Source organism: Melitaea cinxia, chromosome 3, assembly GCF_905220565.1.
Source record: "Melitaea cinxia chromosome 3, ilMelCinx1.1, whole genome shotgun sequence".
Classification (NCBI taxonomy): domain Eukaryota; kingdom Metazoa; phylum Arthropoda; class Insecta; order Lepidoptera; family Nymphalidae; genus Melitaea; species Melitaea cinxia.
The window spans coordinates 17,375,760-17,401,672 of NC_059396.1; the positions used below are offsets into that span (position 1 = coordinate 17,375,760).

The window sequence follows — 25,913 nt, forward strand, 5'->3', positions numbered from 1 at the left end:
CACGTTAATTTTTTTACAATATTTATGTAACGTTTATGGAAACAATGCGGTTTCATTACACTTATATTGAAATGACAGTAAATAGTACAGTTACAATAGGCGCAGATTTGCGGTCAGATGATTGAATTGGTCCTTACGTCCTGGAAAAGAGAATAATTTTGTGGCGTTGCGATAAATATCGAAAACAGACGGAATTTATAAAATGCCAATACCTCGACGATATCGTTCTAACATTTCCGAGGAGAAATAGTTTATTTTAATAAAAGCACTATCAGAATACATATCGTTTCCTTACTGACATGACAGTAGATCGTTTGCTTTTCTTGGAATTTCAGCAATCATACCGCAGACTTTGGAGATGCGAATACCTACTTTACGTAGACCACTTAAGGTCCATTTCAAAGGACGACGAGGCATACTTGAGCAGTAAGTACGTCCGGGAACGCTAACGATAATTCGCAACGCCATTATTAGCGGCGTTGTATAGGAAACGTTCCTCTCCGGCTGTATTCTCTTGATGGCCACCGGCTTCGTCATTCGTACATTAAAGGCCGCACTATCCTAATCTCCTAAAATAAATCCTATTCCCGAGTAAGGCTAACGTTACATTGAGTTCATTATTTATGTTTGTTTACTTTTTAAGAATGTATGCCGCGCTTACAATTTTATAATCTAGTTTTGGCCTATTAATGCGGTGCAGCGCATAACATCTTCTTGCAAGAGTGTAGAGCTTACCCGAGAGCAGCTTCACTGTACGTAAGCATGGCTAAGAATTTCTTATCTTCAAGAACTCGTGCAATATACTCAGCTACTCGTAACAAAATAATAAGCAAAAACGCAGATTTATTTATGTCTACTGGACACGGGACTAAGCAGTGTTTAAGTAGCATCACGACTGTTTACAGTATGTTAATTTCCAGACAGGTTTTATATCGTAAGTGGTATTTGAAACCAAATAAAACGATGAAAAGTGCCTTTAAACAAATTAAAAAATATACGAGTATGCCGTATTTTGGATAATGTTTCTTAATAGAGTTCTAAGTCTTAGTTGTATCACAAAAGCAATTGCATCGATTGAGATTTATGGTCGGGTCATAAAGAGCCGGTACGCGAATAATAACGGTTCATATATTTCCTCGACATTGCTGCATTTACTGTCTAAGACTATTGCAGTCATAATATCGCACAGCTCGCGCACGTCATGACGTATTTAATCACGCCATTCCGTCAGTTGTTAAAATTCGAAATAAATTTTTCGTTCTAATAAAACAGAATAAGACGTTAGTATCGTTTGAAATGGAATACGATGAATAAATTGTTGTTTAAAGTGGAGCAGTAACTTGTATGACTGACTGTACATTTCGTGCTCGGCTTAGAAATAACTGTTTCAAACTCACTGCGGTACAATATTCGCGATAACGATTATTGCTCGGAGTATCTCTAGTAATGTTCAGGCATCGAGAATTAACATTGCGCGCAATTTATAGAGTAATTTCAAAGAAAATATTGTCTTGTTCGTCTACGTGAAGGCTCTAGTTTGGCAATAGGGATATTTTTATTAGTGTCGTTGACGTGGAAATTGTTTAATGGTACAGATATTAATTTTGCATATACTATGTAGTTTTAGAATGTAAGCTATGTCACATACAAAGTTTAAATTACTATGTAAATGCATTGATCAGTTTTATAGTAGCTTATTATTAGAGTACACATTTGTACAGTAGTCTAAATTGCATCACAATTTACACGACACTTAATTAAGCTTAAGCCTTTAGCCTTGTGTGTCTGTGTTATGTGTTGCTTTTCTTTTTTATTAAACATATTATTAAATTGTCATTAATATCGATATAATAGCGTTTAGAGCTCGGATATGAATTCACAATCAGCTCAAAAAAATAGAAAATATAGTTAATTGAAACGAAGCGAATTAATACTGAAAATATATATCTTGATAAAAACGAGGCGATAACAAGCACACGACAGAATATTTCATTAATTGTTCTAAATAAACTATACCACACGACCGAACTTGCGGTCGAAATCAATTATACAATTTTTAGACCACAAAACGTTTCATAATACCAGTTAGTTGATTGCTTTTAATAGAATGGTTAGTTGATAACTGCATAACCAACCATAGACCAATAAAACTAAAAGATTAATATTTTTCAGTCGCCTATAAGCAGACTGTGGGTCTCTACTGTTCCTACAGATTAGTCTACTCTGCGAAAGAATTATTTTGATAATATACAATTTGTTTTTCGGTTAATAGAATTAAAAACAATGTTTTGAATTAGCGAATATCTGATTAAATTATAATCAAGGATTTATCGTATGATATAACGTTTGATTCCCAAACGAATTGTGAAGACAAATTCTAATTATTCCGCCAAAAATCCGCGTACCCTGTGGGCCCATCGCCGTTTCATACGGTTATGGGATGTTTGCGAATTGCTGATATTATCTTAATTGAATGCCAAGATTTACTGCGGGCCTGATTGGAGACGGGAACCGAGAGGCTGCGAGTTAAAGTCGCCATGTGGGTAAACTATTGAAAATTAGAAACTGGACTGAGGGAATGTGAAGATTAACCATACTGTATTTGTAAAGAATATAAAAATCAGAATACTTTCAAATTTTATTTTATTAATTTTTAAATTATGCTGTTTATAATTAATCAATAAATTAAATCTAGACGATCTATAATCAAGCAATATTTCTATTTGCTTTAGTATTACTATTTAAAATTCTTTTATGGAATTTAGATTTTTCAGATGCGTGACATGAAAAATTATTCAAACTAATAATTCTAAATATATTTGAAATTCTGACATTTTTGAAAAAAAAAAAAAATTTTTTTTCAAGTAAATATAAATTAAAAATAAATCACTTTCTAAATCTAAATTTTTCCATATTGAGTCGAGCGTTCGAATAACTTTACAAATAACAATAGCTTTTAAAGGGCTGATAACAATACAAGGTCGCGAACGCTATTGACCTTTACATCTCTCAGAACATCCGATCTTATCCTGAAACTCTTAAGGACGCTATCACATTTTTCCACAAATATCAGTGTATTTCACGTACCATTTTAATTAATTAGGAGTCACCCTGAGAAGATATCTTGGTTTCAAATGAAAGATAATATATTCATCTCCGAGTGAGACCATAAATATTATATAGCCCCATACAAACTTTTCACACAAATACAGTTTAACCATCACAGAAATCGCAAAAAATTAAAAAAAGAAGGGTCTGAATAGGAACCATTATAGCAAAATACACTGCACTAAGAAAAATAACTACACTAAGAAATTGTTGCTTATTTAGTCTTCTATGCGTAGCGCTAGATATTTTATATAAAAATAAATAATATTTCTATTTATGAGAAAAATAAGAAACGCTCTCAAATTTCTTCATACATTTTTTACAAGTGAACCATCGTCGTTCGTCATTCTGCGCCGAAACGCGCTCATGGAAGCACGGCTGTATCGCTTCAGAGCAAGTAATAATTACGTAAAAAATGAGTTCATTGTGTATACTGTGCTTGGACGAAATCGATACTTTACAAATTCCCACGCAATCCATAACTTTGCAACTCAAGATCTTCACAATCGATTGTCTTTGCTATGCATCTGGTTTATATATAATAATCAATAATAATAAGTAATCTTCGCAATTTGTCTTCTTTTTAACCGACTTCAAAAAAAGGAGGAGGTTACTCAATTCGACCGTATATATATATATTTTAATGTATGTTCGGAGATTACTTTTTCGTTTATGAACCGGTTTTGATAATTCTTTTTTTGTTGGAAAGGAGGTATCTCTAGTTTGGTACCATGATAAGAAAACCAGAATCTGATGATGGGATCCCAGAGAAATTGAGGGAAACTTTCAAAAATCGTACGGGTGACTAGTAAATTTAATCATGTTTTCATTAAGTACTATAAAGCACTACTATTTAATAAAGGTCTGGAGTCGATCTGATGATGGAGAAGAAAGATAGTCGAGGGAACTCTTCAACAATTTATAGCAATTACCTGCTTTTTGAACTTAATTCGTTTCTATTGATGAGAATTTTGCACCTGTATTAGTTATAAGTGCCATTACAGTCTGATGATGGAGACAAAAGATAGTCGAGGGAACTCTTTAACGATTTATAGCAATTACCTGCTGTTTGAACTTAATTCGTTTCTATCGATGAGAACTTTGCACCTATATGAGTTACAAGTGCCATTACAGTCTGATGATGGAGACGAAAGATAATCGAGGGAACTTTTCAACGATTTATAGCAACTACCTGCTGTGTGGTCATCTGTGTCGCAGGACCAGGTTTGATGATGGAGCCCATAAACACTCGAGGGAATTTCTCAACAATTTACAGCAGCTACCTTTTGCTGTTTGACGACCGCTTTGATATAATGGTGCATATGCCGTGTCGGCGGCGCCTAAACACCGACGGTCGCGGGTTCTATTCCCGCTCGGAGTGGATATTTATGTTTATACAAATATTTATTTTCGGTCTAGTTGTTAATCCTTGTGGTTATCCGGCTGTCAGTCCCGGTTGTTATTATGTACACTTCATAACGAACTTTACTCATAGTATGTCGACGCGTTAGCGCAGCGGTCACAGCACTTGTTGTTGCGCTGGCGTTAGTGGGTTCAATCTCCGCGCAGGACAGACATTTGTATTGGCCATATAAGATGTTTGTCATGATCTGGGTGTTTGTGCTTGTGTATTGTGTATGTTTCCGGACCCCCGACACAAGAGAAAAAGCATCCTTGTTAGGAGTACCCATCACTAAAAATTGTAAAATAAGATAATTTTTAACAAAAAAAAAAACCGACTTCAAACAGGAAACTAAAAAGTGAAAAATAGTTTTAGTAATCAGAAATGATTAAATAAATATTTTATAATATTGAAGTCGGTGCCAAGTAAATACTACAACAACCTGACTACAATAACAAATAAAAACAACACACACACAACAAACAAGTACAAAAAATATTATTAGATATATCAAAACAATAACAGAATAATAACAGTATTCAAACTAATCAATAATAAAAAAACTGTCAATGAAACAAATTATGAAAGAAAACTAAATACAACTTACGAGTAGATACTAGAGTAGTTATTTTTTACTTAGTTACCAAGTTCGACATTAAACTTACAACTAAATTTACTAATCAATACCAGTAAAATTAAAAATTAATACTTTCAAGTACCAAGATTAGTTACGTCGGTACAAAATCGAGCAGAAAGCGGTATCAATGTGTGCGTACGCGTAATGTTATTGTGTTGAGACTTAAATACCTAAACTTGAGCGAGTTAAAAATGAGATAGCGTCCTTAATCGAGATCTTAAGAGACATCCTGTTCTTTAAGTTGAAAAATTGTATACAGTTATGTACAGCGGATTTACGTTGGTAGTTGCTGTTAATAATGACCTTAAACACGCACAGTTGTTGGCGATAATGGCTGGCATGTAGGTGCCAAACCCCTTCGCGCCCTTTGGGATTGACCCACATTCCTAGCTTACTGTTTCACGCGGTATTATATTGACATAAGTAGCTTTAATAAAAACGTAAACGGTGAGCCCATTTGCTCGGGATAATACCTTTTTTTTCTTGTAATTTTAGCTGACTTATCGCCTTCTGCGTTATTTAAATGTTCGTGTTAACATTTATAATTATTTTAGATTTATTTGTGTGATAAAATAAAACATTTTGACTATAATTAAGAGTTTAGTTTTGTTTCGTGGTCTTATAATATTATTTAATAATGTTACTTTTCTACTAAAGAAAATACATAAAAACTGAAAGAAAACATGTAAGTACATACAATAATCACGTGTTTATGGTTAGAAGCGAAACAGAGATAGTTAGTAAATGGTATTCACATGCTCTATGGGATATACAACATTTTTTCTTATATGTAAATAGTCGAATTTCCCATAAATTACATTTAAATTATTGATATTCACATGCGATAAAAACGGAGTCGTGTGAACAGTCTGTTTCATTCCGAACACGTGTCTTGGAGATAGGGCTGCCAACCGTACTTCAAAATAATATCCCCCCTCTTTCGTATCGCCACCAAACAAATGCGCCTCGCCTTATATACATATACTCCTGTCCTATGTAAATACCTCAGTATTTAAATAGGTACCTCCAGGTATACAGGAAACTATTGCTTAGCCTGAATTTATGAGACTACATAAGCTTGTATTAAAAAGATGTTTTCTAAGAGATTTTGAAGTACAAATTAAAATACTTTTTCCATGATGTTTTTTTTTTTGAATCTGTAGCTTTATTATTGGTGGGAACCCTAAACGCAGAGGAACGAGGGATTTATAGTCTCCGTCCGATTAGAAACTTGTTTTATGAATGCACTTTGTAAAGAAATTTATTATGACCCTTATAACCATTTAAATTAAGGACACATGGCACATTATTTACTACGTTATGAAAAGGTTTAAAAAATAGTAAATTAAATTAAACCTTTAATTTCTTTCTGATATCAACTGAGATATGATATTATTGACATTGAATTACTATTATAATTCTAATAAAGGAAATGTATAAAAGAATGAATATTTTAATATTTTTTTGCACGCGAGGAAAGTTCGGCGCGACTTCTAGTTCGAAATGTGAAAGTTGAAAACCTCCCACAGTGTCACATGTTAGTTAATATATTAGCGAGTTTCGGCTATAAAGAGATTGTATCAAATCTCTATTATATTATCTTGAAAGGGTTTCATATTAATGGTTTTACGGTGCTTTCGGACCAGCTCACAATGAACAAAAATTATTCAAAATTTAAAGGGGCATGGTATATTTGAATCCGATTAGAAATTTAATCTTCTTGATTAGTATGTAACCGTTACGAGTTAATTTTCACATTAGATTCGAACGATATCATTTGCGCTAAAAGCATTGTTACAAACCAAGCTATTAATCTAATCATCTGTATTGCAATCGGCCACAACCACAATGTTCTGCCGGCTGAACCTCGTGATGCATTCAATATTGTCCTGCGACTTTAATATTCAAAATTCCTTTCAAATGATGGATAATACAGATAATTAGGAGGCATCATCTAGCTTAGTACAGTATTACATCAACACATTTCATATCATTTGCTAAAATTGGGTATTAGTAGAAGCAGCAGGGTTAAAAGTACCATAATTTCTTATAACGGTCATTGAACTAGATTTTCTAGCCATCTTTATAAATACTAACTTCCGCTATTTGTATAGTGCTATACGATAACGAAGGCTATACCAATTTATCAAAAATCGTATAACGTTTTTGGTCCGCACAAGCCGGATATTCAATTCGAAATTCAAAATTCCCTGTATTTAATGGTGCAGCTGACGAGAAATTCGGTATATAAATATTCCATTGTCTTCTCGTCGTGCATCCAGAGCGGTCGTTAGAACCGTTTGCACTGCGGCTGTTATTAATCTAATCGGTGCTGCATCGGGCCGCAAGCGCGTTCTGGAGCCCATTCTCATCTACCGCGACCATTTCTATTACTGTATAAAAATAAAAAAACTAAAAATCATTTTTGGTTCGTGATTAGATTTTTTTTTTATATTTTATATCTGTTATTTTATTTTCTTCTTAAGCTAAGGTTTATTATAAGGTTTACTGTCTAAGTCGATATTTTAATGAGACTTTTTATTTAATTATACGTATTAAAATTTGACTGATATATAAAACTATCAAAGAAATATTTAAATTGTGGACAAAATTAAAATTTAAAAACAATGAATAGTTATAGTAGTTAAAAGCATTTGTAATACAATATTAACATACCAATTAGGGATAAAACAAGCCAAACCCAACAAACTAAAGTAATTAAATATTTACAGATAAAAAAAAAATATTAGAAAAAATAGAGGGATTTATTTATTCCAGACTTCTTTCCAATATTAGCGGCAGTGTAAGGTATCGACGGCTCAGCTAATCATTGGAAGCCGCAGCCGGGAGCAGTTCCGATACGAATGTGACCGACAATCCCAGAGCCACAACTATGGCAGCAGCGGCGAACCGCTTTGCTGAAATGCTTGATTCTTCGTTAATTAATACGATAAAAATATTTTAAATCAAATAATTACTCGTGTTAGATACATGAATAGGTATACGAAATATAATAAATAATTGTATTTATGTAATATACGGTTTGTTAAAACAATACAAATTAAATAAATAAATCCGTCCTAGAAGATGAAATCAGACGTTAAGATCCAATAATAAAATGATTTACGATGAAAATTATAAGAGTATTTGATAAAAAAATTAATAAATAAGTAATTTAAAGGCTTATCTCTAAATTGTAACATAACAAAACTAATACTAAAGTAGAGTACAATACAAGATGTTTGGCAAACATTAGATGTAAATTAGCATCAAATAGTACAAACTATTTCGTATGTAAGCTTAATGTTTACGCTCAACAAATTGATGTAGCATTTGCAACGTTGGAATTCAATTACAATATTTTCCCCGATACATCTATGTTTACTGATCGAAGTGGATCGTAATTGGTGCGTACACGGTACACTACCCTTCAGACATCGATTCGACCGGAATAAGGCCTGCGATTGATTAATCGAACTTGTCGGCTCAGGATCTCGCTTAATTGAAAAGTCAACGTCTTGCCATGTCTGCTAGATTACTCGATATGTGAAGGTTATTTATTATTTCGACTCTAGCTCTTTGTCGGCAATTAAAGCTCTTGTTTTACATTTAGATTAATTACTTTAATATTATTTTTATCCTTTTTTGTTGTGAATTTTTAAAACAACTGCCAGCGTTTTCACTTACGGAACAAAGACGTTTATTTCCAAACGAATGCTTTGTAATGCCGCTCTTAAATCGCATGAATTGTGATATTAGCTTAAATAATAGTTATCGTGGATTTCGGTGGTTAGCATAAAAGGGTGCACTTTAGGAGATAAATTAGTGGTTTTATGTCTCCATAATGCTCACATTCAGTTCCTGGACGTGACACAAAACAAGTAGCCGTGCGACCGCCATTTTGTGTAAATAATTTAGCAAGATTCGCGCGGAATGGCCGAAACATCCGCCCGTCACTGACAAGTGGATGTGAAACGGTTTTAAATGTTTAAAATGTTTTTTGTCACTCGTTACTAATACATTTTGTTTCTCAGGTATATCACTATCTATAGTTGATTAAAAGCAAACGGAATTATGAATTTCTAACGAAAAAAATGTCATTTAACAATGATCAGTGATGAATTACGAATAACAATAACAGTTTTTCATTCTTTATAACTAAGAGCTAAAAATAGATATAATAAAACTTAGAAAAATTATATTGTGTTTAACCACGCTTCCTTCAGTACAAACGCTGAAGAAAAACTAAAACATAAATTTAACCGCAGCAGCAACATGGAAACGTTGGACGAACTGTACAAAGAAAATGCCTCGAATAAAAAGAGTATACAGACCAACAAAAAACCAGTTTTCTTTCCAGGGTTTCCGAACGCATAAATTACACGCACACACGCGAAGTTAGCAATAAAGGGATCTTTATGAGGCACGGAACGGAGTGTAGTTCCGTAGGACGTGGCCAGAACAGTGCGCGAGTGGACCAGACAGCCAGTTCCGTAGACCAAATAACTTGGTAAAATCGCTAGCAAATGCATCGGGTGTTTCCGGACGGAGCGCCGCGGACGGCACTCGCTTTATAATGCCGCTGAAATTTGTGTTGTGGTCTCGTTTAATCGAATAAGCAGATTTTTTTCTCATGTATAATCGTACGTTCAAAAATTTTCTATCTATCCGTCAAAACAATAAGTATTTAGTATTACGTTTATATTTTTTTGGACAGGGTTTGCTTTATGTGGTAGACGCTTAAGTTTGTTCCTTAAAAGGTTTTGAAGATATAGATAAGAGAAACGTCTTCACTTTTTAATTTCACGGTTTAGTAATTTCTTGTTATAGTAAAAGTTTGTTCGATTTAGTTTGTGTTTCATTTGAAATTTGAACTGATTACAAACTTCTTGGAAGTATTAACATTTTTTGACAGACTTAGACTTTAGATAAAATCTGAATTACTCTAATTTTGTATACTATAACTTTGGCCATATTTTATGTGCTATGGTTACAATTGCAGTGATATTAAGTATATTAGTTAGTTAGTTCATATGAACGGAGTTGCTTTAGTCGAAACATTAAACAAAATAAAAGGTGCATATAATACATCTTTGACTGGTGCTTTTGCTACCAAAAGCATTGCATCGCGTTGCTGACCCTCCCTACAATCCCTCCAGCAGCTCTGGCTACCTTACTCACAACAGGGACACAATACTGCTTGAAAACAACTGCTGCTGCTACTACTTGAAGTACTTATTCAGTCGGGTCACTCCAGACTTTAAGCAGGATATTTCCTTCTATGCCCTGCCTGTTAAGATGCTAAGATAAAACCTACATTTAAATACATGCACTTTACTACTAACATGATTTGATAGTACTTTTATATTAGACATTCTTAAGACAAAAATAATGTTTAGAGTATAATTAGATAAAGAAGAGAAAAATTGACCATAATAGAAAATGTAATAAACAATTGTAGCACACGTTTTTCAACATCTTTTGAATAAAAATTGAACCCAGAACTGCCATTATACCAGCTCAGTCTTCATTCAATACCTATATATTACATTGAAATGCCTTGTAAGCTATATAAATCTACATTTGAACACAATGCATAGATTCCTACACAATGCGGAGACGGACAGACGTTTGTTCTTCGGCAAACATTAGTTTGTCCCTTACAAAACGCTCCCAGACTTCGAGAGACAATGTTTGCGGATGATACGAGAAGCTACAAATAGCCACTGTCGGGAATTGAACTCTTTGACTTGATGCTTATTCTTGCTTGGAATTGGATAATATTGCGTTAAGTTTTTAATTTTAGTATAAAACAATTCTCAGTCGCAATTATAGTAGGAAAGTCGATTCTCTGCTTTGTTTTTTTGGTTCACAGAGATCGAATGGTAAACAATGTTTGTAAAAATAATTAGGCATATTTTTATTTTGAACCTATAGACGGACTACATTAGAATAAATGTGAGGAATATCTTTTTCATTGTTTAAATTATCGGTTTATGATTGCTGGGATCAAACGTTATTGGAAACTTTTTTATTTATTATCTTTGCATAACATTAGTAACAAAAATCAATCCGTATCAATGGTACGATCAAATTCTGTATGAAATTAGGCGTTTCCTTTATCAACAATTCTAGTTTTGTTTGATATTTAGAGAATCTTGAAGTATTCAATATTGTATGACGTATTTTTAGGTTGGTTTTTCTTCTCTTTTACCATGTTTTTATTCCTCTGTACACGTTCACGAAAAATTCATTGAAAGATATTTTAGTATGAGTATATAATAATAACAACTCGGCATTTTTATCGTTCGGTGCGAGTACCAAAATGAATTTAAGATGGCTTTTTAGCATAAGAAAATAATAAAAGAGCGCGTAATTTGATCTTTGATATGGCATGCCGAGACCATTAATGAAATCACATAGAATACATTAATATTATAATGCGAAATACGAGTTCAGTACGCAGAGTAGGCTGTAAATATATATCATGGTAACAAAATGATTCAAAGAAAGTAATAAAAGATGTCAGAACTGAAAATAATATAATATAAAAATAAACATACGGAATGTGTGTATATTTTTGTTAATTTAGAAAAGAAAAGATTCTTCAGAATGAACGTTGTTACTAAAGATTATATCTTAATACATTATAAAGCAATAAAGACAATTAAGCGTAATATTAGCATTCACAAACTAATTGTACCGTCTTGAAGATACACTTTCTTATTTTAGGTATCGAACGGTAAAAGCGATAGATTAAAATAATGTAATCGATTAGAGCTGTCCTTTTTTTAAACGTTTCTATTTCAAAAAGCTTTTATTTAACTTGAAATATATGTATGTATCTAAGTATGTATGTGATTATATCAATTGTGTAATGGCGTTATATGTTGATAATAAGAGTTTGTCCAGCATGGAGACAGAAGCATATGCCCAGCAGTGGGATGTTAAAGGCTAAATGCGGAAAGGTTTATTTTTTACTTTTTAGTGCGCTTAAAATAAAAGTTTTTTTTTTAAATATTTTTTCACTTTTGATTCATTTTAAAGAATGAAGAGATTTTATTAGGTTTCTCATGATAACATAGCATACCTTATTTGGGCAGTTGAAAAGAAAATAATTACCTACAAACAAGTACCAAACTTGAGATAATATTACATTAATTACGGAGAACTTGAAGTTTCTTTTTATAATCGGATTTCTTTATTAAGTCGTGGATAGATGGCAGAGTGAGTCGAAATGTCGCAATATACGCCTAGAACACATCGATAGAGGTCGTTAGTTTGATTTATTGGTCTTTTATAGCTTCTGATAAGGTCACGTTTTGGCGGCGTGAAGAAAGGTGGCATTCTGTAATACACTTTGCTTGGTTTGGGAAAGTACCTGTATGATTAATAATGGAAGAATCAATGCGTTCATATTTAGTTGCTTGTGTTTATATTAACTTGGTGTAATATAGCGAAATAAAATGTAAATAACTTTAATATTAAACGACATACTTATTTTTACCTATTTAAATTTCGTGTTTCCCCTCAGACAATGAATCATTTTTTTATAAATCTTATGAGTCATTTTTAGGGTTGTAAATCGTGTGAAATTCTAGTCAATTATGAGTACATAGGCATAATAATAAAACAAAAATAAATACAACGTATTCGTGACTGTTAAAAAACAATTTGATGGCACCACCCCTCGCGTGCGGAAATGAGTTCGTTTTTTATTTTATTTGAGAACGTTAAAAAAATAGCCTTTTCGAACTAGACGTCACGCTAAATGAACAAGGGGGTAAGTTGATAATAACATGCCGTATACACATCATATTTTACATGCTTATATGTAAATTAGGTATTTTTTTGTGAACCTTAGTTCATACGTAGCGTAATTGTCATTGACAAACGTAATACATCAGGAAAAAATAGTAATTCTCTAAGCTATAGCAATTTTGGTTCTATCAGCTTTTAGTGCTTAAGGGGCTACACTACCTCAGCTCGAATTAAGATTTCACCCGTACTAACACACATGAGAATTGAGAGCGCTTGGTTCATCGCGCGAATTATATGTATTTTCTCCCCACAAACATTACCAATAGTTATTTTTTTAAAAACGCAACATATAAAATGTTCTTCATACTTATTTCAATTACCATGCTTAATCTCAAGTCCATAACTTCTATATTTACTGAGATATTAAGGTTTTAATACAAAAATAGAGGTATTTTTTTATATCGAGAAAATTTTATGGAATCGTGTTTTCGAAACATATGAAAGATAGTTTATGTCCTGAAATTTACTATACATCAATTTCAAACTAAAATATTCAGTAGTTTGGAAGATATGGGCATCCTGCCGAGTGGAAAATAAGCAATTTGAGGTAGCATACACTCTTAATAAGAAACATTTAGATAATTAACGTGGTTGATTCGGACCACGAAAGAGACAAAACACTGATATTTACTGTAGAGTAAAAATTGTAGATTACAAATATCGCCATCGATTACAAAAATCGTTACTGCTACGAAACATTTATCTAAGAAAAAAATATTACAGATATTTTAATTTTTAAATTAATCCATTAAGTTATTAATTCTAAATTAATTTCGATAATTCTAAACGGAAGAATGTACAAAACTTAATTTGCTGTAGGTACAATGAAATGTTTGTTGCGAATAAACAGAACAAGTAAAGTGCACTAAGCAGCCATTTTGTCCACGTTCCACGCACACAAGCTCACGAGGGGCGTATTCTGGACGCGTCGTCTTTGTTTAATCTGTGACACTCGATTTGAATTTTCAAATCTCTAACAATTTATTTATTTTTTTAACCAGCCTTAACATTTATGAAATTTTAAATCGTTTTTATTTTTACGTGTTTAATTAAGTGCTCTGAATAACGTAACAATAAAGCACTCACGTTATAATAAGATTTTTTTTCGATATTACGTGTTTCGAACCCTGCCCATAATTAGTTCGTCACGTAAGCGTGGCGTGCGTACAAGATTGGATTTAATAAGCGCCGCTCACGACACACCAGGATAGCCCTGCCCCGCCTATGGTGACGAGAAAATTTTAATAATGTCCAATATACACATGTGAGCATATGAATTGCAGTTTAGCGAACGTATCGGAGTTAATAAGGTATTTAAACAATGTTCCCATAGTTCGCTATTGTAGATGTTTATCGATATTTCGCTTCGAAATTGTTATTGTAGGAGATAAAGTTGTGTTTTGTCTGGTATCTGAAACCCACATCCGCGTTATTCCTAACTTAATTATCCACTATATACACGTAATTAAGTAGGTATTTGGTTGTCGTAAAATCATTAATTTGGATATATTAATTAATTTTCGACATTTAGTTATTAATTTAATATCTATAGCGATTTGTGTTGATCTATTTATTTTCTTCAAATATGTATGATAACAACTGAGACTGACAGCTTAACGTGCTCTCCGAGGCACGGTGGGGAGACCCACAAGTACGGATATCCAAACCGGAAACAAATAATACTATCCATCCTAAACGGTGACCATATATATCTGATATATCAGATGTATACACCTGTTAGTAAACATTACTCATAGTAGGAAATATATCCGTTAACTCCCAGTGGAGTAGAGTGGTGGATTAAGTTGCGATCCTTCTCCTACATGGAGAAAGAGACCTATGCCCAGCAGTGGGAAGTTACATTTTTCAATATTTAATAATTTTCAAATATTAATTTGATAAAATATGCTTCGATCATACACGACAGTTTGACTCTTGGAGAAAGTTTAAACCTTAATATTCCTGAGCTATAAGACAACCCGCTATGACCTACAAGTCTACTTGTTCGAAACCGCGTCCACTTGTTCTGCGCATTATACAAAATTGTAACACTGAACATGATTGAAGAAGTTAATTCCTTTAAATACAGTAAAAGCGATAACAGAAATGAAAAATTATGTATAAGCAGTAATTTCGTCCGGAAACGTAACGCCAGCGTGTAAACAACTGTTATTTTAAAATCAAATTGTTATTCCTCGTAACACGTTCAGAAACCATGCTATTATTCATAGTCGAAACACTTTATTTAATTTGCGTTATGCGGAAACAACATCCCTCAATGTGTTAAAACAAACAAATGTGGCCCTTACATCAAAGGGCATACGGTCCGGTAGAGTTAATAAATTGCAACCGACACTACGTAGCGAAATAAATGGATAACTGTATGGACTCGTGGCGTTACGCGTATAACTCGATTTGCTTTTGTGAAATTTCAACAAACAAACGCTCTAATGGGCAAAAGTTTAAATATAAAACAAATTACACAGAGACTTTATGAAATAATGTTTGCGAGCGTGTTCGTGACGAATATGACGATTTTACTACTTCTGTGGCTTTGAATATGGAATATTTTAACTATTCATAAAACGACTTAAAATACAAATCACGAAAATGAAAACATGATTTCGTTAAAAATAACAAATAATTTACTAATGCTGTATATGATACAAAATTTAAATCTATCATTTCTTATAGGTAAATAATATATCTGTACATCTAACTAGCTGTGCACGCGACGTCGTCCGCGTGGAATTTAAAAAAAAACTTATTGTTCAGTTCGCTGAGTTATAAAATAAATAAATTTCTAAAATAAAAGTAACCTAAGTTACTCCTTACTACATCAGCTATCTGCCAGTCAAATTCCCGTCAAAATCAGTCCAGCCTTTTCAGAGATTAGGCGGAACTAACAGACAGACAGACAAAAATTGTAAAAAACGTTATTTCGGTATATGCACCGTGTATAGATCCCATATACCTATATTAGTAAAAATCGGTTATTTTTATATTACAAACAGACACTCCAATTTTATTTATTTGTATAGATAAGTAAATAATAATTAATCTCAAATCTAAACTGAATCTAAAAATCTAATCTAATCTAAACTGAAATAAGCGACGAACAAAAACGACTTTTCATAATATGCGATATTATACCATCAATGTCTGAGCGCGTCATTTAAAATGAGGAGTGACAGTCAATGTGATAGACCACCTCAATTGCATAACACGCTCCCCAAAAAGTCAAAGACGTGAGCAAAATTCAAAGTGGGTCATAAATCTTTTTATCTAACATTTAGATATTTGCAATTCCCACAAATGACCTGTGTAAAGCGATCTACGAGAGGTGCTATAACTCGATTTGAGAATAAATGACTCGGAAGTTGATCTACAGTTTCATTGGTATACCAATATTAGAAGAGAAAATTTTCGCTTACGTATCCATTGCCACACTAGTTACACGTGTAAGGTACAACCGTTACACGAATTCCGCAATACGTAGTCGAACGATGCGCGATTCCGGCCGGTTTTAAAACCTCGGTATGCTGTTATTTTTTTCTTACAAATGCGACCTTTGACTGCGATTCTGACGAATTCGACTTTTGGCAATTGCGTATCAAATGAAAAATGGTGGTTTAAACGTCGAAATGGTTATTGATGGTCGACTTCAAATTTACTTTTACGAATGTCAGATTAACGAACAGCCAGCTTATGAACGGCGCGAAACAATTTGTTTGACTGAAACATGAAAAAAATTCACCACCATTAAGCTTTGATCTCGTAGATACAATATTTATTATGCTACTTTTAATATACTAGCATATTTTATTACGAATTTCAATTTAAATATCATTATATATACGCTAAGTTTAAGATGTTTGCCTCTCTTTTTAGAAAAAACCTTACAATTACTCTACATAAATTTATATCATTTTATAGATAATTGCTTGCTCTGTCGGCATCAACAACTAAAAAATTTAAGAGAGCTTTTGTTTTTGTAAATTTATTAATTATTAAAATTGTATATATGACTTTAGTTAGTTGTTTCAAAAGTAAATTTTTTCTTCAATTTCAACTTAACTCACGATAAATACTTTTTTAGTAATTTTGTTAAGTGATAATTATTATACTTATTTAGTGCGAATTATTCAAATTCGCACTGGTATAGCCTAGTATTTAATAATAGTTTATTAATTTCGAGTAAGGTTTGAATAGATTAAGCGATCTTTGAATCTTGCAGTGTTCTTGACCATGCCTCTAATCTCGTGGAGCGCAACTGCGGTATCGTCGGTCCGAAGCCAATTAGTTCAGATAGCTTCTGTTTAGAGGAGAGATGCGGAGTGAACTTAACTAGTGCTCAGAACTGTTTGGTGAACGCCGAAGAGGATTCGAAATCACTTCGTGGGTTTGTTAGCCCGATAGCGGGTGTATTCACTAACGAACACTTACCATCGTGTCATTAATGATTGAATTTCAGCTATCATTAACGGACATTATAAATGTTCCATTTTAAATCTTTTAAGTTATAATTACTACACCCATTCAAAATATACTCTTTAATAATTGTTTAGCTTTGAAATGTTACTAATATCAAGTACAAAAAAAGAATAACATTCGAAAATATTATTCGACTTCTTTTTAAAATTTGGTAAAACTAGCAACGATCTTTTTGATTCAAAATTTTTGCTCTAAGAATCTGAGCACGTTTTAATTCGCAAGTTTTCGGCTTGATGAGTGCCTCCTTGAAGAAGGACCGGGGAGAGGATCGTGACGAGACTCTTGATAGGGACAATAAAAATCTTGAAGGTGGGGCGTTTCTTGCAGGAAATTAGCTGTCACATTACGTACCTATTAACGGTTCGTTATGTCCCGGGCTGATCAACTCCGATCGAAGTTCCGCGGGCGTGTTCGGGTTCGTGCCTCTAATTTATCGCGTCATGATGAATGTTTGTTTTGACTGACTTTGTGTAATGAGGTGTGACATAATTCACACTTGGAACAGCGAACTAGTTGTTGAATTTAGTTCGCTCGTTTAGTCAAGTAATTAGTTACGAGATTATGTGTTAATAAATGTTATAGATACAAAGCGTTAATACGTATAATTAAAGGTATGTTAAAATTGTTTTTATTTATAACCGTTTTTCATTTACTATTTTACTTATGAATTTAAAATAACAGTAACGTTTGCCAGATGAAGCGTCTTATACGTGCAACCTGGTCCAAAAACTGCTGTGGCTAATGAAAAAGTAAATTGGCTGCCAACTTCGTATTGGCCATTAAAGAACTCAGTGCGGTCGTTTATTATCTCGTCGGCCATGCATAAAATATCGGACCTTATTACACGAAACTAAATTTCCCTGTACAGCGTCGTTCGGTTCTCCAAGCCGCTCGAGAACTATACGCCGTCTCCAATAATTCATTGCTGTAATTAAACTGAATCGCAAGCCGGTGCTGCTACATCACCTCGGGCGAATTAAGTTTACGCGGGCTAATTATGAGTAATGAGTTGCTTCTCGACGACTTCAATATTCCGTCTGCCCCTGACGGCTGCCGTTAATTTTTATTTTTGCGTCCGAACGTTTACTATTTCTCCCGGAACGTAACTTCGGTCCAATTAGTTTTCTCGTAGTTGCTAGTAATTGGTTACACTATACGAAAATGTTACTGACGTGATGGTGTCTTTATAGTCCAAGATCCGATGCCCTCCATACCTAAGCTTTTTTCTGATAGACAAAATATATACAATAGTAGTATTAGTGTGTAAAGTGTAAAAAAATAAGTATCAGACTGTATACTCGTATAATAAAATTTATATTTGTTACATTTTGTGCCAAAATATTTTCTTATGCGTTTGTTTGTATATCGATAACTTTGTAAAGCAAGTTACTTGTATAAGTTTTATATTAGTTTAATGACTTTAGCACAACAAAGTAAAAAATTTACTCAAAGAAATTGATAAATATTTTGTAAGCATTTTAAAATATAATCGAATTATTGTCTAGTAATAAATACTGCCGGCAGAACGTGTTTGGCAGTATCAATTTCATATTTTTACAATATTCCTTACAACACACACAGGAATCAGCAATGACAAAATACCTAAAGTTATTACCATGTTTATTAACTTTTAGCAGCCAATGTCTGAAAATTGGTCGTCAAGCTAAGTCAGCGGACATATCTACGTTCACTGTACACGCTAGTACCACTCTATTGTATATATTTTGTCCATCAGAAAATAAGTCAGGTCTGGGGGGGTCAGGGATCTTACTCTATTACGTTATGCTACCTCGAGAATATTTGTACGGTAAGTCGATTATAAAGGGATTTATTTACACAGGCCCTTGTTAGCACGTGTCTAGAAATGTAAGTAGGTTTTGTAGTATTATATTATTTTTGGATTGCTATGCTCTATGAAGTATTATTACTTATTTAATATATTATATTATATTAGCATATACGTGTCGGACGAATTTAAACTAAAACACGAACATTATGATTGTGAAAAGTTCGAAATTCGAAAAACAAAAAAAAAAATTGGGAGCCATTTGTAATGTTCGTTAGAGAGAGAGCAGACCCACATAGAGGTGCAATTAGAACAAAGAGTGATAAAAAGAGTTACGAGTGACCGCTTCGAGCAATCGACTCCAATAGAGGGCGTGATAGTGCGGGGCTTTTTTTTTAGTCCAAAAGCAATACAGACTATAGATACAGATTCAGAATGTCACGGTACGGTTATTAACGTGTATGTAAACAGACCAACAACAAGTTTCAATAAAGTTTTTAAGCGCTATCGATGTGTTTCGTTTGAATGGATTTTCAAAGCGGGATTAGAGTGTTGATATTTATATAACCAGAGAAATTCGGATAGGATTTATTTCAGTTTTAATCTCTCCAGATCTCACAATTGTTTTACAAAGATGGATTAAATACGATAAAACATAATCAAGTTGAGTTAGATTAATTATTTTTAGTTTAGCGTTTTACCACTATTCCTAATTAGTGTAGAGTTAGTTATCTTGTTCCCATTAAAATGGGCTCAGATTGAAGTGTTTTTACTCACCGTGGATATTCTAAAGCCGGTGCTGCGCTGAGTCCTCGAATTCCTTATTGTATCCTGAAAACAAAAGAGAAATAATATCAGTAATTGCCTGTTCCTAGTGTAATGAAAAATTCTTGAAAAACAGCTGTAATAGCCCAGTCGCATCTTGTACTTCGCTACTGTATTAAAAAGAAAATAGTGCTTTTATGCTACGTTTAATAACTTAAATATTATTTTGGAAATAAAATTTATAAAACATCTTTAATGCATATAATTTTCATCTGCTTTCAATTTTGTGTGACGCTTCTTAATTAAACTAAATACGACAGAAGTTAAATAGTTATATGTTTGTAGAGTTACAAATTGGCACGCTCGTTGTGCACACAAGTACTGCAGCGCTGATTGCAACCTACGTCTTTTGTGCATTTAATGTATCGAAACTTAAATAAATGTCTAATTAGCAACCAGTTACGTAATATAATAATAGTTTACAAACTTATACATTTATCAAAACAAAATGTGTCAAAGAATAATGATACGAGTGAAAACACAAATGTGTAGCGTGGATGTAGTATCATTTTTAAAGGAATCGATCAGCTAAATTAAAGCCATCAAGTTGGTAAACAGATATGTTTGGCGATACCGCATCTAGAAGATGAGGAGAAACGCAATTTGCAGTAAATAAGGGTATCGGTTTAGTGCTATTATCCGCGGCGCGGCGTAACAGCGTAACAGCCGCCTCGTAAACACGCTCTCCTAATGAGATAGCTGTTGTGACTTGCTCTGTACTTGATATATTAATAACGTAGATCACCGCTCCAGTTCCGTAACCCTGTCGTGCTACGTGTGTCAGCATTGTTTCTGGTTAAGATTGGATTAATAGAATTGCAACACAACTCTATTCGAATGCTAAAATTACATTTGCAAATTACGTATTTCAAAACCAGTATATCACACATTGACTTTGAGGTTTTCTGTTTACAGAAACATTTTCAATATGAGTCTCGCATGTTTGCAGATGTTCAGATAGATCGAAATATTATGTTTGATTAAAAACCGCAACTACAAATGGCGGATTATTAAATTGTTGTAATAAAATTATTTTACAATTGAAGCGTATATTTGTTTAAAATAAAATAAGTTTAAAAGAATATATTTTTATTTGGAACGACTTAATATTTTGGCGCAGAGGTAAATTAGACCAAACGAACGAATAGCAGCCGATGCACGAATGAATAAACATGAAAGACGAGATTGTTGAGGAAGTTTCGTTGTCAACAAATATTACTTAAAGTTGGAATACTTACAGCCGTGGCAAGCGAAGGAATATGTGCAATATAATACCATTATACTTAGTATTGCAGTTAGCTAAACGGAAATGCGCTAAGTTTTGTCCTAATGCGGATTATACAGCTTATCCTTGAGCGGATAAATACAAGGCGTTTGCCGTCACCCGGCAGACTTGACGGGACAAAGGAGGGACGTCCGAGATGGTTTCTAATTACGACGGAGACCGTTATGCAAATCGGGGGCCGAGGCGAGGTCCATGTCTCTAATAAACATGCGCTCTTGCGGTCAGACCGCCAAATTGCTTGCCTTTCCATTCTGCCCGCGCGCAATAAAACCACTTTTAGTAGAGAACCCACTCTGGACAATTAGTACCCTTTGATCAAACTAAATGCTTTCGGAATTGTTTTTTTTTTTTCTTTTTAAATAACCGAACAAAATAGTTATCTTATTTCATCGGACCGTTTATTAAGAGTTCATTCGGAGCCAGTAACACAAGCCAAGCTATTTAGCTGGCAGATGCGTTCCGGCAAATTGAGCGGCGGTCTGAGGAAATCGTTAGGTCGTGCCGTGACTTCGTTCGTTCCGAAACTGGGCTAAAAGCTACGCTTAGCCGTCCCTATTCAGTCCATAATTTTTCACGGAAAACTATCCTGTGGACAGACTGGACGAAAAGGTGTTACTGTTAAAATTCGATCAAAATTTAATATTTTCGTACATTTTATATGAAACGTTTACGAAATTTTTGAACGACTTCGGCTTCATGGCGTTAAAACTGCCTGAGCTAACATAGAGACTATCGACTGGAAAAATATTCATCTTTCACACGAACGGCAATATTTCCGATTGTATTGGAACAATCGCCCCCGTTGTGTTCGTATCTCCTGTGACAAAGGGAGGGTGCGAGTAAGCGACCCGGCGACGTTGGGTTATTCGCGCGTGTTTCGGGCTCGTTGTTTCGATGCGCGTTTGCGAGGAAGTCGTTAGAGCGCCGTTCGTGAGCAAAAAGAACCAGCCCTTGTATCGCATGAAATACTATTTTTTCTAACCGTCGCACATTGAGAGCTCTAAGCACTTCCCTTTAAGCCTCCTTTCGAATACCGAACCACTTAATTCTGGGTGTGAGTATTTCTCAGAGAATTTTTCGTTGTCGAAACATTTTATTTTAAAGTGAATCAGTTCTGTGTTAATGTATTCGATTAAAACGAAGCGACGTTAACCTGACTATGGAAATGTCCAATTCAATTTTACGGTTCGATATGAAAGTCAAATGTAATCACATATATCGTGTCAGGTGTTTATAAATCGTCTCTCGGGCGATAGTTTTAATTAACGATATCAACTACGATACGCCGCTTCTATAAATCTTAGATATCGGGTGACCTGCGCTCCTTTATATAATTTTAATTCATATATTCATTAAGAGATGTTCCACTGTTATCTTTGAATTTGATTACGTCACAGTTTAACTGGAGATTTATCTTGAAATGTATAATGAATACAAGAAAATTATTTTGATAAAATTAAAATTATTATATTTATAATTATCTTATTGACAGTTTTTTAATAATTTGAAATGAATAACTTATATTTAATAGTATAGAAGAATTTTATTCAATGTTGGGAAATTAAAGTTATAAGAATAACCTGGGATTTTTTAATTTATATACAGATTATAAACATAATTACATTAACATATGCTAATAACCGCCATAGTGTAGTGGTGCGAGTAGTCGTTTAAAAAACCGATGGTTTGCGGGTTCGAATCCCGCTCAGGATGGATATTTGTAGGTATTTTTCTCCGATTTGGATGTCTGTGCTTGTGGGTCGTCCCACGGTGCCTCGGAGAGCATGTTAAGCGATTATCTTAATCCGACCCGCAGTAGAGCAGCGTGGTATTCACCAAAGTAAGCCTTCAATACTCCATCTATGTGAGAAAGAGGTCTTTGCCCAGCAGTGGGATGATACAGGCTGAATGCAAAACATATGTTATATTTATATGATTATTTTGTTTAAATTTAACAAATACCTACACTAAGAAACTTATTTTGAATACAAAAATATACATATGTATATGGTGATTTATCTAGACTTGTTTATTTTTTGAGTAAATATAACATTTTAATTTTAGCATTTTATCAAATTTGACACGTGTAGTCGATTTAGATTTTTTTTTGTTTATTTAAATCATTAACAGTATTATAATGCATACAAAAAGTTATACAAGCTTTTCATCAAATGAATTTCATTACAGTTCGGCTCGAGACGTTACCGATTGTTAAATCAAATCTAATTTAGCACGAAACAGTGGGTAAACAAACCAATACTATTCATATCAGCCGGCTATACATACATTTAAATTTAATACAATTAATAATATAATTAATGAACGCGAAAACACAATCTATTGACTACGAATGTAATTAAACAATCGTTAGCGAGTTTGTATTAAATAATTCACTCGCTTGTATCTACTGTATAACTATGAAAATTTAAAATTATTCACAATTAAATTCGATTACGGCGAGTCGGATTAAAACTGTCAATATATGTAGTAATTCTGTATTGTATTTGCTTAATGAAATGTCTGTCTGTTTGCCGAATATAATTCGATAATTCAGTCAATTTTATTAAACGTTAAATTTTAATTCATACGAATTGGATTACACGATCGTTTCGATTCTGACCAGTCGGGCTGGTGTTTCGTTTGAGGGATTAATTATGTATCAAGTAATATAATGTAGTATCGTAGCGTGTCGTTCAGCGATAAATAAACTTGTACATACCGCTGACTTTATATAAATATCGACTTTAAATGGATAAAAGAAATGTCTTTTCATCATTGATACTTATTCGGATTTCGATTATAGGTATGTTTTCTAAAATATTTTCTCGTTATATATATTATTATTATTATTCTTGATTATAAGTTCTTTTACTGATTAAGGAGGTACAGCGTTTTTATTAATCAGACCGAATTTATTGTGCAAGGAAAATACACTCGCGTGCAACTGAATCGACTCAAGCCGTATATTGGTATAAAAGATCGATTTTTAGGAAAATGGCTTATCCGATTTTCTTGTTTTTTTTTTGTTTGAAAGCCTAATCTTTTCTCTTAAAAAATGCTATTCTAATGAGAAAAATCGGTTGAGTATTTATTGATAAAATTTAATTTGACAGAAATGCATAAAAAATGAAGAAAAATGAAAACAACAACATAATGAATAAAAAAATTATTTTTGATATAAGTAAAGAAAATTAAAATTTTCTATACTTTTTATTGCCTCCCCTAGCTTTTATAATGGCTTACATGCGATTTTTCATTGATTTTATCACTTTTTTGATAAAATCTTGAGGTATCGTATTCCATTCTTCCTCTAGCGTAGTTTTGAGCTCAACGATGCTTGATGGAGCCGTATCTCTAGCTCGCACCCTCCGTTTCAGCTCATCCCATAAATGCTCAATGCAATTCAGATCAGGACTGAGGGCTGGCCACATCATCGTCTCAATATGCACCTCTTGAAGAAACTGGCGAGTAACACTTGCTGTATGGCACCGAGCATTATCATGCATCAATAGAAAATCTTCTCCTATGTACCCTGCATAAGGTACAACATGATCGAGGAGAATGTTTTCCACGTACTTTTGAGCTGTTAGACCACCACTCCGACCACCACCAGGCACGAAAACAAGCTCGGTCATCCCTTCATATGATATTCCAGCCCACATCATAACTGAACCACCGCCATATGATACTGTTTCAACGAAACATCATTGCGAGAACCATTTCCCTGGACGCCTGTATACTCGGTCTCGTCTGTCGTTGCCATGGAGACACATTCTGCTATCGTCAATGAACAGGTTGGAGCTCCATTGCTCAATAGTCCAATTGAGGTGTTCACGAGCAAATTAAAGTCGGGCTTAACGGTGACCTGCGGTCAGTTTCGGGCCTCTGGCTGGCCGTTTAGGAGTTAAATTGGATTTCTTCAGCCGTCTTCTAATTAGCCACTGACTGACAGCCACTTCTCGAACCCTTCTGAGCTCCTGTTGCACATCAACGCCCGTGAGATACCGATTTCTCAACGAAGTTAAGACAATGAAGCGGTCGTCCGTCTCAGATGTGCTCCGGTGTCTATTGGTTTATGGTCTCCGAACGAAGCCACTAGTCTCTTGAAACCTTCTGTATACTCGTGAAACAGCTGATTGGCTCATGTTAAGTTTACGAGCGACTTGCCTGTGATGATGGCCCGCTTGCAACAAACCAACAACTTGGACCGTTGCTTCTGAGGTAGTGTCCATTGGATCGCGATTTAAATACTGGGAGCTTAAGGAGATGTATACCTGTCAACGTCTGACGAGTGATTGATAAAAAATATGGGTCACGTGAGCTTTTATACATGATTTAGTCTCGCAACTCATGGATACCGCAACGAGTAATTTCTGGAACGCTCATGTTTGACCGTATTTATTTAAAAAGTTTTTCATTGTTTATTTGAAAATGGCTATATTTATGAAAAAAAAAATATATGTCTTTCGAATAAAAAAAGTTTTACAAAAATCCGATAAGCCATTTTCCGAAAAATCAAACTTATATACCAATATACGGCTTGAGTCGATTCAGT

At 33.8% G+C, this 25,913-nt stretch overlaps 1 protein-coding gene across 2 annotated transcripts in view; it reads right to left on the reverse strand.

Annotated features, from left to right (window-relative positions):
* LOC123669642 (leucine-rich repeat-containing G-protein coupled receptor 5-like) overlaps positions 1-25,913 on the reverse strand; it is a 271,862-nt gene that overhangs the window by 39,008 nt on the left and 206,941 nt on the right. For both annotated transcript variants that reach the window (XM_045603238.1, XM_045603239.1), the window contains one exon: positions 20,026-20,079. In XM_045603238.1, coding sequence (XP_045459194.1) covers positions 20,026-20,079 — 54 coding nt within the window. The remainder of the gene's footprint in view (positions 1-20,025; positions 20,080-25,913) is intronic.